At 46.0% G+C, this 15,184-nt stretch overlaps 1 protein-coding gene across 1 annotated transcript in view; it reads left to right on the top strand.

Annotated features, from left to right (window-relative positions):
* The window catches only part of Kcnh8 (potassium voltage-gated channel subfamily H member 8), a 432,454-nt gene extending 427,843 nt beyond the window's left edge, over window positions 1–4,611 (top strand). Inside the window, exon 16 of the mRNA XM_045135950.1 lies at window positions 2,664–4,611. Coding sequence (XP_044991885.1) covers window positions 2,664–3,344 — 681 coding nt within the window. The 3' untranslated portion in view covers window positions 3,345–4,611. The remainder of the gene's footprint in view (window positions 1–2,663) is intronic.
* Window positions 4,612–15,184: the final 10,573 nt, after the last annotated feature.

Raw genomic sequence — 15,184 nt, 5'->3', positions numbered from 1 at the left:
TTAGGCTTCGCAAACAAGTACCTTAACTGCTGAGCCGTCTCTCCACCCTGTGCAGCGCTTGTCTTTAGTTACCCACTTTGTAAGTCTGTTTCTCTTCACCTCACTAGATGGCTTCTGTTTTGTCTAACAACTCCCTCCCTAGAAAACGTGCTGTGCGTTCTCACTTAACACCTGCATGAAGGCCTCTTTGGCTTTGTGTGCAAGCCAAGTGCTTTGCACACAATGTCTGTCCTTCTACACTGCAGTAAGTAAGCGTCAAGTGACTTCCAAATACCAGCCTGCATCCTGTTTTCTCCAAGAAAAGGAAGTCACCATTGCTGTTTAAGAGGCAGTGGGGGGCTGGAGAGGTGGCTTAGAGGTTAAGCGCTTGCCTGTGAAGCCTAAGGACCCCGGTTCAAAGCTCGATTCCCCAGGACCATGTTAGCCAGATGCACAAGGGGGCGCACGTGTCTGGAGTTCATTTGCAGTGGCTGGTGGCCTTGGAGTGCCCATTCTCTCTCCTTCCCTCTCTCTCTCTCTCTCTCTCTCTCTCTCTCTCCCTCTTTCTCTCCGTCTGTTGCTCTCAAATAAATAAATAAAAATAAACAAAAACATTTTTTAAAAAAAGAGGCAGTGGGGTTGATTAGAGAAGCTTCTCTTTCCAGATGGCAGTGACCACTGGGGTGACTCAAAACACACCAGAGAGCTGAGAAGATGTGACAGTGGAGTGGTCAGCATTAAGTGAGACATCTCTATCACACACTCCAAGGCTCAGGGACCATTGCAGAAGAGCTGGTGAGAAGGAGTAGGCAATTAGGGTAACTGGGCCCCTAAAAGTAAAAAGTCAGGAAAGTCTGCACTTGCTAGATATCAGAGATGACCTAACTTCTTATCTCTTGCCTAGTTTCCTACAAACAACCTGGACTGCTCCTGGGAGGGAGGTCTTTCATAGAATGCAAACACTGTGGTTGGTCAAGTTTAACCCCCTGAATTGAGTGTCAGAGCTAACCTCTTCCTGAGAGCACCAACCCTAACCAAGCATCTGTCCCTCGGGGTCGCCTGAGCCAGAAGACAGCCCACCACTGTAAGGTTATAAATACCTTTACGAAGGGCGGACAGGCTCCTTGATCACTTGGGAACTTCCAGCAGTGGGTGAACTTGTCCCTGGGCTGGGCCTGGGCTGGGCAGAGAGGAGACCCCCACCCTGCTCTCCGCACAGGCTCTCTGCATGGCAGGAGCTCCTTGAACGTTCTTCTCCTTTTCCTTTCCATGGTTCTTCCAGGCCCTCCATGTGGGATCTCTAGCCACATAGGTGCTTTTCCTTGGCTCTCTACTTCCCTAAATAAATATAATAATTTCCTAATTATTCTTCTCAGTCTTTTTAATTCAATGCTTTCATTAAAATTAGAAATGAAAAAAGCTGGGCGTGGTGGCACACACTTTTAATCCCAGCACTTGGGAGGCAGAGGTAGGAGGATCACCATGAGTTCAAGGCCACCCTGAGACTACATACTGAATTTCAGGCCAGCCTGGGCTAGAGTGGGACTCTACCTCGAAAACCAAAACAAAGTAAAACAAAAATTAAAAATGAACCTAGGGCTTGGGGTTCAAGGACTTTCCTGGACACCAAGCACCCTGTTACAGTGGAGCAAAGAATGTAAGAGCCACAGGAAGGGAGGAGCGCTTACAATGCTGTCTTCCAGACATAATGCGGCCTTGAAATTCATGACCTCACAGTGGCTGATTCTACCTACACAAGTCCTGCATAATAGGAAAGAAAAATGATGGTCTCACAACAGAAGAGAGATTACTTAGAAAGAGGAAGGGATTCAGTGGAGGGGGATTGGAAGGAGGAAAAGGGAGGTTGGTAAGAGGGGATGATGATCATGGTATATTGTCTATATGTATGAAAGTTGTCAATAAATAGTTGGGTTTTTTAATATTTTTATTTGTATTTATTTATTTGTTTGCAGGGGGCGGGGAAGAGAGAAAGAATAGGCGAGGCAGGGCCTCCAGCCAGTGCAGGTGAACTCCAGGTAGATGAGCCACTTTGTGCATCTGGCTTATGTGGGTGCTGGGTAATCAAACCTGGGTTCTTAGGCTTCACAAGGCAAGCACCTTAACCACTAAGCTATCTCTCTATCCCAATAACTCTGTTTGTTTAAAAAGAAAAAAGAAAGAAAGAAAAATGCATTGGACCCACTCGAATTCTTTTCAGTGAGTTCATAGTCGCTGATTAATAACCCCTGGATCCAGGCATCTCTGTGGCTCATTATGAACTAACATGGCTTTAAATAAAGATAAACATCTAGATGTGCAAACAACTCACTCACCTTGAGCTTGGTTACCTTTGGGGTGGGAAGAGCCTTCTCCTGCCTTCTTACTAAGAAATGCACAGGCCTGGAGATGGTTCAGTGGTTACTGCACTTGCCTGCAAGGCCTAATGACCCAGGTTCTATTCCCCAGGACCCACATAAGCCAGATGCACTAAGTGGTGCCTGCGTCTGGAGTTTGTTTGCAATGTCTGGAGGCCCTGACAAGCCCATATTCATTCATTCTCTCTCTCTCCTTACAAATAAAAAAATAAATAAAATATTTTAAAAAGTGAAATGCACCCGCCATGGCTTATTAGTCGGATTACATTACACCCTTCTCTCACTGTGTGCTTTTCCCTCTGCACATAGGTAACCACGTTGACGCAGGAGGTCTCCCAGCTAGGCCAAGACGTGAGGAACGTGATGCAACTGCTAGAAAGCATCCTGTCTCCCCAGCGGTGCTGCTCTCTGCGCCCCTCCCCTGTGTGCCCGTCCAGGGAGAGCCTGCAGGCCGGGGTGAGCTGGGGCGCGCACCAGCCTCGCCGACACCTGCAGACAGCCCAGGCCCAGCTCTGTCTCGGGGACGTCGCCTCGGACATCTGGAGCGTGGATCCCTCCTCGGTGGGGAGCAGCCCCCAGCGGACCGGGGTTCCCGAGCGCGACCCCGCCGACCGTGAACTCTACCTTTCCCCGAGCCGGGACTACGGCCCCCCGCCCTGCCCGGCCCGGCCCGAAGGACCCCCGCGCCTCCCCGGGTGCCTCGCGCCCCTCTCCGACGCCGCGCTGACGCCCCTGCAGTCCATCTCGGCGACGCTCTCGTCCTCCATCTGCTCCTCCTCGGACACATCCTTACACCTGGTCCCCCCGAGCCCCTCGGAGGGCAGCAGCTTCAGCCACGGACCCGCGGGCTCCTTCAGCCTGGAGAACTTGCCCGGCTCTTGGGACCCAGGCGCAATGTCATCCGCCTCTATGGACCCCTTGGAGAACCTTCCCTTGGAAGTCGCCCCAAGCACAGCAGAAATAAAAGACGACAGAGCCTTAAACGTATGATCCCGGCTCGGACAAGCGAGCAGCTGCCGATGTCAAACCCACCGCGGTGTGACAGCCTTCTTCTGCCCGTTTTTATCCCCCCCCCCCCCCTACGGTGGGGTATACAGACGGAGTAGAGTTGGGAATTCTGCAGAAGAGAGGGCGAGGGCCCCGGGGAGATGCAGAATTTCTAGATCTTAGAAGCACCTGCCAACCTCTTCCTATGCAGGTATTGACGTACTGGTCTGTTTGACAGACTTTGGTAAAAGTCCAAAGACCCTGAGGGTTTTCTAAGCAACTAGAAGTCCCAGACAAAGAAATCGGGGGGATTAGCCTTGTCCCAGGTGGCCTTTGTAAAGTGCTGGCCAAGGTTTCTCCGAGTGCCCGCTTACCATTCCTGAACAATGTCCCGAGCACTGTCTGCCTAGGGGAGTGCGCGGCTCCCACTGATCTATTTATCTTTTTGCGAAGGCAAACGGACAATGATCGCTGCATGACATCTTCTAGACAATCAAACAGAGCTGGCGGCCAGTGACTAGCTATCCGCACGTTATTTGCTATGTAAATGAAAAACATCTTTATTTATCAAAAAATAAGCTATTTTTATATCCTTGGTATGAAATATGTATTTAAAATATTTATAAAGAAATGAATGTTTTCTTTTCATTTTGGTTAAAAAAAAGAAGAAGCTTGCTGTTTTAAGAAGAGATATACCACTGTTATGTATAGTAGATGAAAATTATTTATTATGGAGAGGGTGTAGTTTCCAAAGGAATTCCCTTTTACTTGCATGCAGTTTGCAAAAAAAAAAAAAAAAGTATCCTCACACTTCGGGATTATAAAAGAATAGTGAGGTCATATTTTATTAATGAAATAAAACCATGGATTCAGTGTCATCTCCATCCATGAGCTGACTCACGTAATGTTGTGAACTGAGGCAGCCTGAAGGCAGCGGGGTCTTTCCTCTGGTGACCTTATTTTGCGGCTTGAGAACCACAGATTTGTCAGTGTAACAGCCTGCGGTGAGCCCCTCTAGTCTCAAACTGAAGAAGACAGCCATGTGTTTGCGTCCCCCCACCCCTGTCCCCTTCTTTGAGGAGTGGCCGCAGACCTGGGAAGGTTTCCAAACAAAGCCGAACCTTCTGAACTATGGGTCAGGTCAGATTCCAAGGCTCTAAATCTCTTGACAAAGGGGCTGGAGAGAGAGCTCACCGGCTAAGGTGCTTGCCTGCAATGCCTAACAACCAGGGTTAGTTTCCCCAATACCCACGTAAAACCAGATGCACAAGGTGGCACATGCTTCTGGAGTTCCTGACATGCCCATTCTTTCTCTCTCAAATAAATAATAGAGTTGGGTGTTGGCTTAGCTGTTAAAGCACTTGCTTACAAAGCCAAAGGACCCACATTTGATTCCCCAGGACCCACATAAGCCAAATGCAAATGGTGGTGCATGTGTCTGGCGTTTATTTATGCATCCATTCTCTCTCTCCCTCCCTCCCTCTCCCTCTCTCTCTCTCTCTCTCTCTCTCTCTCTCTCTGCCTCTTCCTCTCTCTCTCTCTCTCTCTCTCTCTCTCAAATAAAGAAGTAAATATAAATATAATATTTAAATAAATAAATAAAATAAAAACTCTTGACAAAGCTATAAGCTAAAGAGAAGTTGTCATTCCTGTGTGGCAGGGGGTAGGAAAAACCCACAGGATACACAGATAGGATGCTCAGAGCTCAGAACCCAAACTGCTCTTAAAATCTCACAAGCACCAGTGCACAAACGTGGATGGAATGTTTGCGATAGCTTGAACACCATCACCTAAGCTGCATGTTATTATGTCTAAAAGCACTTGTGGTTTGGTCAGCGCTGATATTCCTAGAAGACATTTGAGTTCAGATTCTAGAGACTTCCTGAATAAATACCCTGAAAAATACATCATTAGAAACATTGAAACAGGGCTGCAGAGATGGCTTAGTGGTTAAGCACTTGCCTGTGAAGCCTAAGGACCCCGGTTCAAGGCTCAGTTCCCCAGGTCCCACGTTAGCCAGATGCACAAGGGGGCGCACGTGTCTGGAGTTCGTTTGCAGTGGCTGGAAGCCCTGGCACGCCCATTCTCTCTCTCTCCCTCTATCTGTCTTTCTCTCTGTGTCTGTCACTCTCAAATACATAAATAAAAAATGGACAAAAAAATAAATAAATAAATAAATAAAACATTGAAACAGGGCCTAGAGAGATGGTTTGGTGGTTAAAGCTTGCTTGCAAACCTGATGTCCCAGGTTGGATTCCCCAGTACCCACATAATGCCAGATACTCAAAGTGGCACATTCATCTGGAGTTTGTCTGCAGTGGTAGGAAGTCCTAGCATGCCCATTCTCTCTCTTCCTCTCTGTCTCTCTCTCTCTTTCTCTTTACCTCTATCCCTCTGTCTCAAATAAATAAATAAAACATTTGTAAAATATTGAAACAGAGGCTAAAGAGATGGCTTAGAAGCTAAGGTACTTGTCTGTGAAGTGCAATGACCCAGGTTTGATTCCCCATAACACGTTAGCCAGATGCACAAGGGGCACATGCATCTGGAGTTCTTTTGCAGTGGCTAGAGGCTCTTTCTCTCTCCTTGCAAATAAATAAATAAACATTAAAAAAACATTGAGGGCTAGAGACATGGCTCACTGGTTAGGACCTGCAAAGCCAAAGGACCCAGGTTTGATTCCCCAGGACCCACATATTCCAGACGCACAAGGTGGCACATGCATCTGGAGCTCATTTTCAGTGACTGGAGGCCCTGGTGCACTCATATTCTTTCTCTCTCTTCCTCTTTCTCTCTCTCTCTTTCTCTCTCATAAATAAAAATAAAATATTTTAAAAACATTGAAACAGGGACTGGGGAGATGGTGCACCTTTTGAAGACACTCACTTGCCAAGCCTGCTGGCCCAGGTTTGATTCTTCAGGACTCACCTAAAGCCAGATGCACAAAGAGATGCATGCATCTGGATTTGTTTGTAGCATCAACAGAGCCTGGCATTGCTCATGCATTTCTCTCTCTCTCTCTCTCTCTCTGTCTTTTACACACACACACGCACACACACACAAAACAAATAATATTGGGGGGCTGGAAAGATGGCTTAGTAATTAAAGGATCTTGCTTGCAAAGCCTACTAGCACAGATTCAATTCCCCAGTACCCACATAAAGCCAGATGTACAAAGTGGCACATCCACTTGGAGTTCATTTGCAGTAGCAGAAGGCCCTGGAACACCCATGAATGCCTTTCTCTCCCTCTCTTGCATACACAAATAAAAATAGTTTTTAAAGTCTAAAGTTTAAAAAGTTGAAACAGGGGCTGGAAAGATTGCTTAGTGGTTAAGCTTTTGCCTGTGAAGCCTAAGAAACCCAGTTCAAGGCTCAATTCCCCAGGACCCATGTATCTGGAGTTTATTTGCAGTGGCTGGAGGTCCTGGTGTACCCATTCTCTCTCTGTCTAACTGCCTCTTTTCTCTCTGTGTCTGTCTGTTGCTCTCAAATAAATAAATAAAAATAAAAATTCTATTTTAAAAAAAGTTGAAACAAATCGAGGTTTCTGATGTTGTGAGTCATAGAGCCTAAATCTGACAAGAACAGCCCAACACAAAGAAACCTTAAGGAAAGTAAATGCGTCACACTCCTGTGACGCCTTCCACCAGCACCCACACCTCCAACATTCAATGCTCAGTTTCTCCTTGGGTTGAGGGAAAGTTGAGGCAAAGGTGATGTCCTGGGTTTCTTGCCCTCATTTGAATTCCCTTTTCCTCATCCTGCCTGTGTAATTGCTTTAGGGGCTGTTCAAAGAGAGCTCATTGGTGTTGGCTCACAGATGTCTGCATGGCAAGGCAGCCATGCTATCACTGATGCCAAGTGTAGTGACTGGAATTCTGATTGTTGAGTTTGGACTGTGCCAACAGAGGTGTAGGAATTAACACATATTACGCTCTCTCACATAACCATCAAACAATACTCAGCATTGCTTGTTATCATCTTTACTCTATAAGTAAATAACTGGGATACATATTATTCTTTTTTAATATTGTATGTTATTTATTTATTTATTTGACAGAGAGAAACAGGGACAGAGAGAGAGAATGGGTGCGACAGGCCCTCCAGCCACTGCAAACAAACTCCAGATGCATGCCCCACCTTGTGCATCTGGCTCATGTGCATCCTGGGGAATCAAACCTGGGTCCTTTGGCTTTGAAGGCAAACACCTTAACTGCTAGTCCATTCCTCCAACCCCAGATTATTCTTAAAACATTTTTTCTAGGGGCTGGAGAGATGGCTTAGCAGTTAAGGCACTTGGCTGAGAAGCGTAAGGACCAAGGTTTGATTTCCCAGTACCCTCGTAAGTCAGATGCACAAGGTGGAGCATATGTTTGAAGTTTATTTTCAGTGGGTGAAGATCCTGGCAAGCCCATCCCTTCCCTCTGTCTCTCTCTCTCTGTCTCCAACAAATAAGTAAATAAAATATTTTTAAAAATAAAATTTTTTTCCCAATTACACTGTTAAATGTTAGGTCCAGTTTCCAAGTAGACATTTGACTATACCTTTCTTCATAGGCAAATTCATCCTCATGGCCTTTTGAAGCTCTACAAATTATTAATTTCTTTTGGATCAAAAATAATTTCTAATATATTTGTATTTATTTGAAAGCAGAGAGAGAGAGAGAGAGAGAGAAATGGACACACCAGAGCTTTATGCCACTGTAAACAAACTCCAGACTCATGCGCCACTTGTGCATCTGGCTTTACATGGGTGCTATGGAATCAAACCTGGGCTGTCAGGCTTTTCAAGCAAGTTCCTTAATCACTGAGCCATCTCTCAAGCTCCAATAGTAGGTCTTTGTGTTTCCTTGCCTCTTCTAGACTTTATAAAAGGGAGGGGTTGTCAGATTTAGATGTGAAATATGATAACTAATTAGAGGGGACTGTGGTAGTTTGAATGTAAATGTATGCCCCCATAGCCTCAGATTTTTTGTGTGTTTTGTTTTTATTTTATTTATTTTAAAAAATATTCTATTTATTTATTTATGAGAGAGAGAGAGAATGGGCATTCCAGGGCCCCTAGCCATTACAAACAAACTCCAGATTCATGCCCCACCTTGGCTTATATGGGTACTAGGGAATTGAACCTGGGTCCTTAGGCTTCACTAACAAACACCTTAACCACTAAACCATCTCCCCAGCCTCTTTGTTTTGTTGTATTTTTGTTTTTTCAAGTTGGGCCTTGCTCTAGCCCAGGCTGACCTGGAATTCACTGTGTGGTCTCAGGCTGGCCTCAAACTCACAGGATCCTCCTACTTTGGCCTCCAGAGTGCTGGGATCAAAGGTGTGTGCAACAGGCCCAGCCTGCCTCGGGGATTTTTGATGAAGGTTGAACTTCCTGCTTCAGTTTCCAGCAGCCTGCTGCAGGGGGTGTTACTGATGGTGGATCCTGTAGTCCAACCCAAAGGCGATGTGTTCAGAGCAGGTTCTTGGAGCTCTGGCTGTGGGTGCTTGCTGATGGCTCTTCTCTGCGTGCTGTGGATGCATCTGAAGTGAGTCAGCTGCTTCCACCATGACAGAACTTCCCCTAGATTCTGTCAGCCTGAAATCAACCTGTTCCTCCCATAAGCTGCTTCGGGTTGGGTGTTTGTCCCAGCAACGAGAAGCAATTTTAACAGAGACCTCTATGGGTAACCTCTTGTAAGAGGACTTACTTATGTCAGGATTATGGTTTTCACACGCTGCAGACACCGAGCATCGAGAGATCCAGCTGGAATCTGGAAGGAAACCAGTTCCCAGATGGTCTGCCCGTACGGTGCTAGAAAGTGCTACATGAGCTGCTGGAGGGAAATGGCCGACAACCTCATGTCCTAGCAGGGGACACTGCTATGTGAAACCAACCAGCCTGACAAGATGTACGCACCTGTGCAATAGTGGCACCCAGCCTAGGTCGATAACCAGTGGCGAGATCCACTCAGTGGAAAGGAACCCATAGCTAGGCCTGAGAACCAGGTTAGAATCCTATGGCGACCAGAACTAGGGACTCTAACAACAAATTCCCACTAGTCTTTGGCTAAAAGAGAGGCTGCACCCATCACAATCTCTCTTAATTAACAACGCTTATCCCATTTAACTTATGCTGGCCTCATTGTCCATTGGAGAATCTGTTCTTTTTCAGAAGGTAACGAGAACTGAGGAGATGAACCACCCCTCGCACTTCAGCCAGGGCCCAGGTGAAACCACAGAGGAAGTGTCAACATGAGCAAGAGCGCTGCTCCCACTGCGAGCCTGACAGCCTGCGCCCAGGTGATGGCAGTAGACACTGAGGACATTCAAGATGCACCACAGCAGAAATCCAGATGCTCCTGAGAGCTCAACACTAAAGTAGACTTAAAACATGCTCACAAAAATGAACAAAAAAAAATTTTTAAGGGCTGCAGAGATGGCTTAGCTGTTAAGCACATGCCTGTGAAGCCTAAGGACCCTGGTTCAAGGCTTGATTCCCCAGGACCCACATAAGCCAGATGCACAAGGGGGTGGAAGTGGCAGGAAGCCCTGGTGTGCCCATTCTCTCTCTCTCTCTCTCTCTCTCTCACACACACACACTCTTAAATAAATAAATAAAAATGAACAAAACATCAAAAAAAAATGCTCACCATGGCTTAGGAATTCTGAAGGAGAGGGAGCAGACCGATTGTAAGAGCCACGGGTGGGAGGGAACATCCAGAGGCATTGCCCCCCACACACACACAAGGACTGACGCTGCTCTCACATCTCACAACCCACAACCCCATGCGGAATGCCAGCAAGCCCACTGAGGAGGGCCCTCAGAGGAATCGGGGCAGGGAGGAGGGAAATGATACCAATATATGATATGTCCATATAAAATTTCTACTTAATGAATTTTTTTTAAGATTTGGGTTTTGTCTGTAACACTGATGATATCTGTTTGTCTCATTTGTTTGTTTGTTTGTTTTGTTTTGTTTTGTATGAAGTATACATTTTGTTTTCCTAGGTCATTCTTTAAGACATTGCTTTGCCAACAAAAGCCTCTCTCTCTAATCATTCAGCATGTACACAGCCTCTGCAAAGGTCTTCTCTTACTTTATACAAAGTCTGAATGTTCTGAATGAATGTGATGTCAGGAAGGGAGTGAGGCCTTTCAAGGGACATGGAAGAGTGCTTGCTTCCACCATGGTCCTTGCTCTGTGACCTTAGGCCCTCACTGAACACTTCTGAGCTTCAGTTTAGTCATCTAGAAACTGGGGATTGTCCACCGGATATGGTGGTGCACACCTTTATTCCCAGCACTTGGGAGGCTGAAGTAGGAGGATTACTGTGAGTTCAAGGCCACCCTGAAACTATATAGTGAATTCCAGGTCATTCCTTGGCTAGAGTGAGACCCTACCTGGAAATACCAAAAGAAGAAGAAAAAGAAGGGGAAGAGGAGAATGAGGAAGAAGAAGGAGGAGGAGGAGGAGGAGGAGGAGGGGAAAAAAGAAACTGGGGATTGTACCATACCTAACCAGCAGAGTCCCTGCGACTTAATAAAGTAATTCATGTGAAAATGCATTGCCTGACATATAAGAAATGCTGTGCAAAGCTCAGGTCCCCTGGTTTTCCTCCTTGGAGTCCCACCTATTTCTCTTTCTCTCCTCTCTCCAGACTCCTCCACTCTCCCCACCTGCCCTGGCCAACAGTTCCTCCTCCCCTACCTCTCCCTGACTCCCTGATGTCCACTTACCCCTTCCCGTAGTCCTCCCTGCTCTCTTTCTTCCTGTAATCTTCTGACCTCGTTTCGCATCCCAGGCTAGCTTCAGAGAAGAGAGACATGATGGCCCCTTCTTCAGAGCCCAGCATCCACACTACAGCATTGACAACCTAGTCACGAAGGTGGCCGACTAGTCAACACTCACCTTTAAAAATAAAAACGCTGGGCTGGAAAGATGGCTTAGTGGTTAAAGTGCTTGTCTGTGGAGCCTAAGGACCCAGGTTTGATTCCCCAGAACCCACATAAGCCATATGCACAAGTGGCTAAAGGCCCTGGTGTGGCCATCTTCTCCCTCTCCTTCTCTGTCTCTGTCTCTCTCTCTCTCTCTCTCATGCACACACACACACACAAACACAAATAAATAAATAAAAGTAAAAATATTAAAAATAAAAAAGTGGTGAGGAGGTAGTAATGTAGAAAAAAATGAATTCTCTATGTACTCAGTCTTCTCAGACCCAACTCAAGGGGCTCACAGTTTGTTTCTGTGAAGTTTAGTAATAAATTTTTTATTTTAATTTTTACTTATTTATTTGCAAGCAGAGAAGAGGTGAAGGAAGAGAGAGCAGAAAAGCATGGATGCATCAGGGCCTCATGCCATCACATACAAACTCCAGATGCATGCACCACTTTGTGCATCTGGCTTTCCATGTGTACTGGGGAATCAAACCCTGGTGGTCAGGGTTTGCAAACAAGCACCTCTAACTGCCGAGTCATCTCTCCAGTCCAGTAATAACTTTTCTAAAACCCTCTTACAAACAAGTACAGAGAACCCCATGAAATTTATTCACTAACACGGCAATATTCCATAAGCACATGCCATTTTTTTGTTTGCTCATAAAGTTTCTCTGTGGGAAAAGGCAGTTGTTTCTGAAATCATACATACAAGATGCTGCATCATCATCCCTGGCCACAGAAATCCTGTTCACAATTACTCAAAATCTTTAGAAATTTCCCTGCAGAACATGGTCCTGCTGTAAGGAAAAGAAAGACAGACAGAGAGAGAGAGAGAGAGGGAGGGAGGGAGGGAGGGAGGGAGGGAGGGAGGGAGGGAGGGAGGGAGGGAAAGAAAGAAAGAAAGAAAGAAAGAAAGAAAGAAAGAAAGAAAGAAAGAAAGAAAGAAAGAAAGAAGGAAGGAAGGAAGGAAAAAAAGGTGAGTTTGGAAGAAAGAAACGGATAGAAATCTCAAGGGTAAAAAAGCAGGCTTTATTCAGAGTTCAGAGCGGTAAAGGACTATCTTGGCCTCCAGAGGCACTGTGACCCTGGGGGTGAGAAAGCCTGCTGGGTAGCGTTGGGCTGGGGAGCTTTCATTGGCCTTAGGGTGGGGGGCAGGGAAGGGACATTCTGGTGACAAAATGGGCAAGTGGAGGACATAAACTGTTTGATCAGTTATTTTAATTTCGGGGGTGGGGAGGGTCGTGGCTCAACAAACTGCTTCCTGTTGCCTAGGATGGTGGGGCAATGGGCTGCTGGAGCTTGTTTATGAGTTGGCAATGCCTGGGCAACACCCCTGGCGTCCATCCAGGGTCTGTTTGCTGACTCCTTCACTCGGTCCCTCATGCAGAGCCCCGGCTAGAAACAGCTGCAGACAGTCACCACTTCACAGAGGTACCCTCAAAGCCTCCCAGCACCCCATGGAGCCAGTGGGTCCCTCTATAAGAAATGGGCAAAAACGTCACTCCTGCAGCATTGCTTCTCTCAACAGAATGTGAATACAGAGCTCATAGAAGACGTGAAGATGGCTCTGCAAGGCAGAGACCTGCACCTGTTATTCTGGAGAATTAAGAAAGCTGTGCATTCAAGGACAAAATTTTTAAAAGGGGGAGTCAGCTGGAGAGATGGCTCAGAGGTTAAAACGCTTGCTTGCAAAGCCTGATGACCAGAGTTGGATTCCCCAGGCCACACGTAAAGACAGACAGACGCACAAAGTGTGCATCTGGAGTTTGTTTGCAGCCGCTGGAGGCCCTGGTACACCTACTGTCTCTATATGTCTCTCCTCTGTTTGCAAATAAATAAATAAAAATTATTTTTTACCAAAAAAAAGCAAGTGGACAAAATTTGTCTTAACAGCAAAACAGTGTCTTCGCAGACTTTCCCCTTCTTGCTTGTGGCTGTGTTCATCCTCTGTGAGGAAAACAATCCAGAGATTGGAGAAAATTTGATGCTGAAACAAACAAAAAACTCTATTTCTATTTTTTGCTTGTTGGTTTGGTTCTAAGGGAGGATCTTGCTCTAGCCCAGACTGTCCTGGATCTCACTCTGTAGTCCCAGGCTGGCTTTGAACTCACAGTGATCCTCCTACCTCTGCCTCCCTGAGTGCTGGGATTAAAGGCACCACTATACCCAGATTCTATTTTTATTTGTATTTTCCAATTGTCTTGAAAAAAATAAAACAAACAAAAATGAAATATTTCAGTACAACAAATAAGAAAATCAGTGGATTAAAAGTATGTCTGGGGCTGGAGAAATGGCTTAGTGGTTAAGACACTTGCCTATGGAGCCTAAGAACCCAGGTTCAATTCCCCAGGACCCACATAAACCAAACACATAACGTAGTGCATGCTTCTGAGTTCATTTGCAATGGCTAGAGGCCCTGGCATACCCAACACACATACACACACACACTCTCTCTCTCTCTCTCTCTCTCTCTCTCTCTCTTTCTCTCTCTGTCCCACTCTCTCTCAAATAAGCAAATAAATAAAAATACTTTAAAAGTGTGTCTATGCTTTTGCATTTTAAAAGAAACAAGAGCACCAAAACTCCACCTCATTAATTCAAAAGAACTATATTTATTTAAGACTTCCTGGGCTGGACAGATGGTTTAGTAGGTAAAGGCGTTGCTGGCAAAGCCTTTAGCCTTGGTTCAGTTCCCCAGTACCCACATAAAGCCACATGGACAAAGTGGTGTATGTATCTGGAGTTTCTTTGCAGAGGCAAGAGGCCCTGGTTGCCCATTACCTCTCTCTTTCTCTCTGACTCTCTCTCTCTCTCTCTCTCTCTCTCTCTCTCTCTCTCTCTCTCTTCTCTCTCTCTCTCTTTCTCCTTGCAATTAAATAAATAAAAATATTTACTTAGGAGCTGGGTGTGGTAGCGCACACCTTTAATCCCAGAACTCGAGAGGCAGAGGTAAGAGGATCACTGTGAGTTTGAGGCCACCCTGAGACCACAAAATGAGATCCAGGTCAGCCTGAGCTAGAATAAGACCCTACCTTGAAAAAAACAAACAAACAAACAAAAAATTAAATAAATATTTTAGGGGTAGCGATCACCTTTGGACCTTACAGATTCTAATCTGGTGTAGGTAGGATCCAGGTACTGTAATACTGGAAAAATTCCCCATGTGACTCCAGTGCACAGCCAGAGTCAAAAACCCATTACTAGGCTGGAGAGATGGCTTTGCAGTTAAGGTGCTTCCCTGTGAAGCCTAAGGACTCAGGTTCAATTACCAGGACCCACATAAGCCAGATGCACATGGTGGGAAATGCATCTGGTGTTCGTTTGCAGTGGCTGGAGGCCCTGGCATGCCCATGTTCTCTCTCTCTCTCTCTCCCCTCTTCTCAAATAAATAAATAAAAATAATATATTTTTAAAACATTGCTTTAGAGCAGTAGCTCTCACTCAATTATGCCCTGTCCAGTAGCAGCAGTGCCGGGATGTGTCAAACTCAGATTTACAGACTCCAGTCCAGGCTGGTGGAGAGAAGCTCTGGGGAAGTCACCTGACTGATTCCAATGCCAGCTGTACTGTGAGAAATGCTCCTGGATTCTACATGCAGAAGGGAGCTATGTGGGCTGAAGAGGAGCTTTACGGGGGAATTTGCTTGTGGTAATGAGGCTCGTCCCATGATGTGCAGTGACTTCTTCCAGGAGACTCATCGCCTTTGATTTCAAATACGTTTTAAAGCCCTGCTAAAGATGGAAGTATCGCCTTCTAATTAGAGTGGGCTCCCCACATGACCATCTTTCCTGTGTCTACAGTGTAGCCCAGGGACGTCTTCGAGAAAGGACTGTCGTGAGATAGCACTGGCAAATCTTGCTTTATGAGGCTGAACTGCGGGCAAAGAATGGTTATTGGTGGTAGCAAGGATCCCAG

This window comes from Jaculus jaculus, chromosome 16 (assembly GCF_020740685.1).
Source record: "Jaculus jaculus isolate mJacJac1 chromosome 16, mJacJac1.mat.Y.cur, whole genome shotgun sequence".
NCBI classification, from domain to species: domain Eukaryota; kingdom Metazoa; phylum Chordata; class Mammalia; order Rodentia; family Dipodidae; genus Jaculus; species Jaculus jaculus.
The sequence above is the reverse complement of the archived record's forward strand: the minus strand, read 5'-3'. Positions and strand labels throughout refer to the sequence as shown.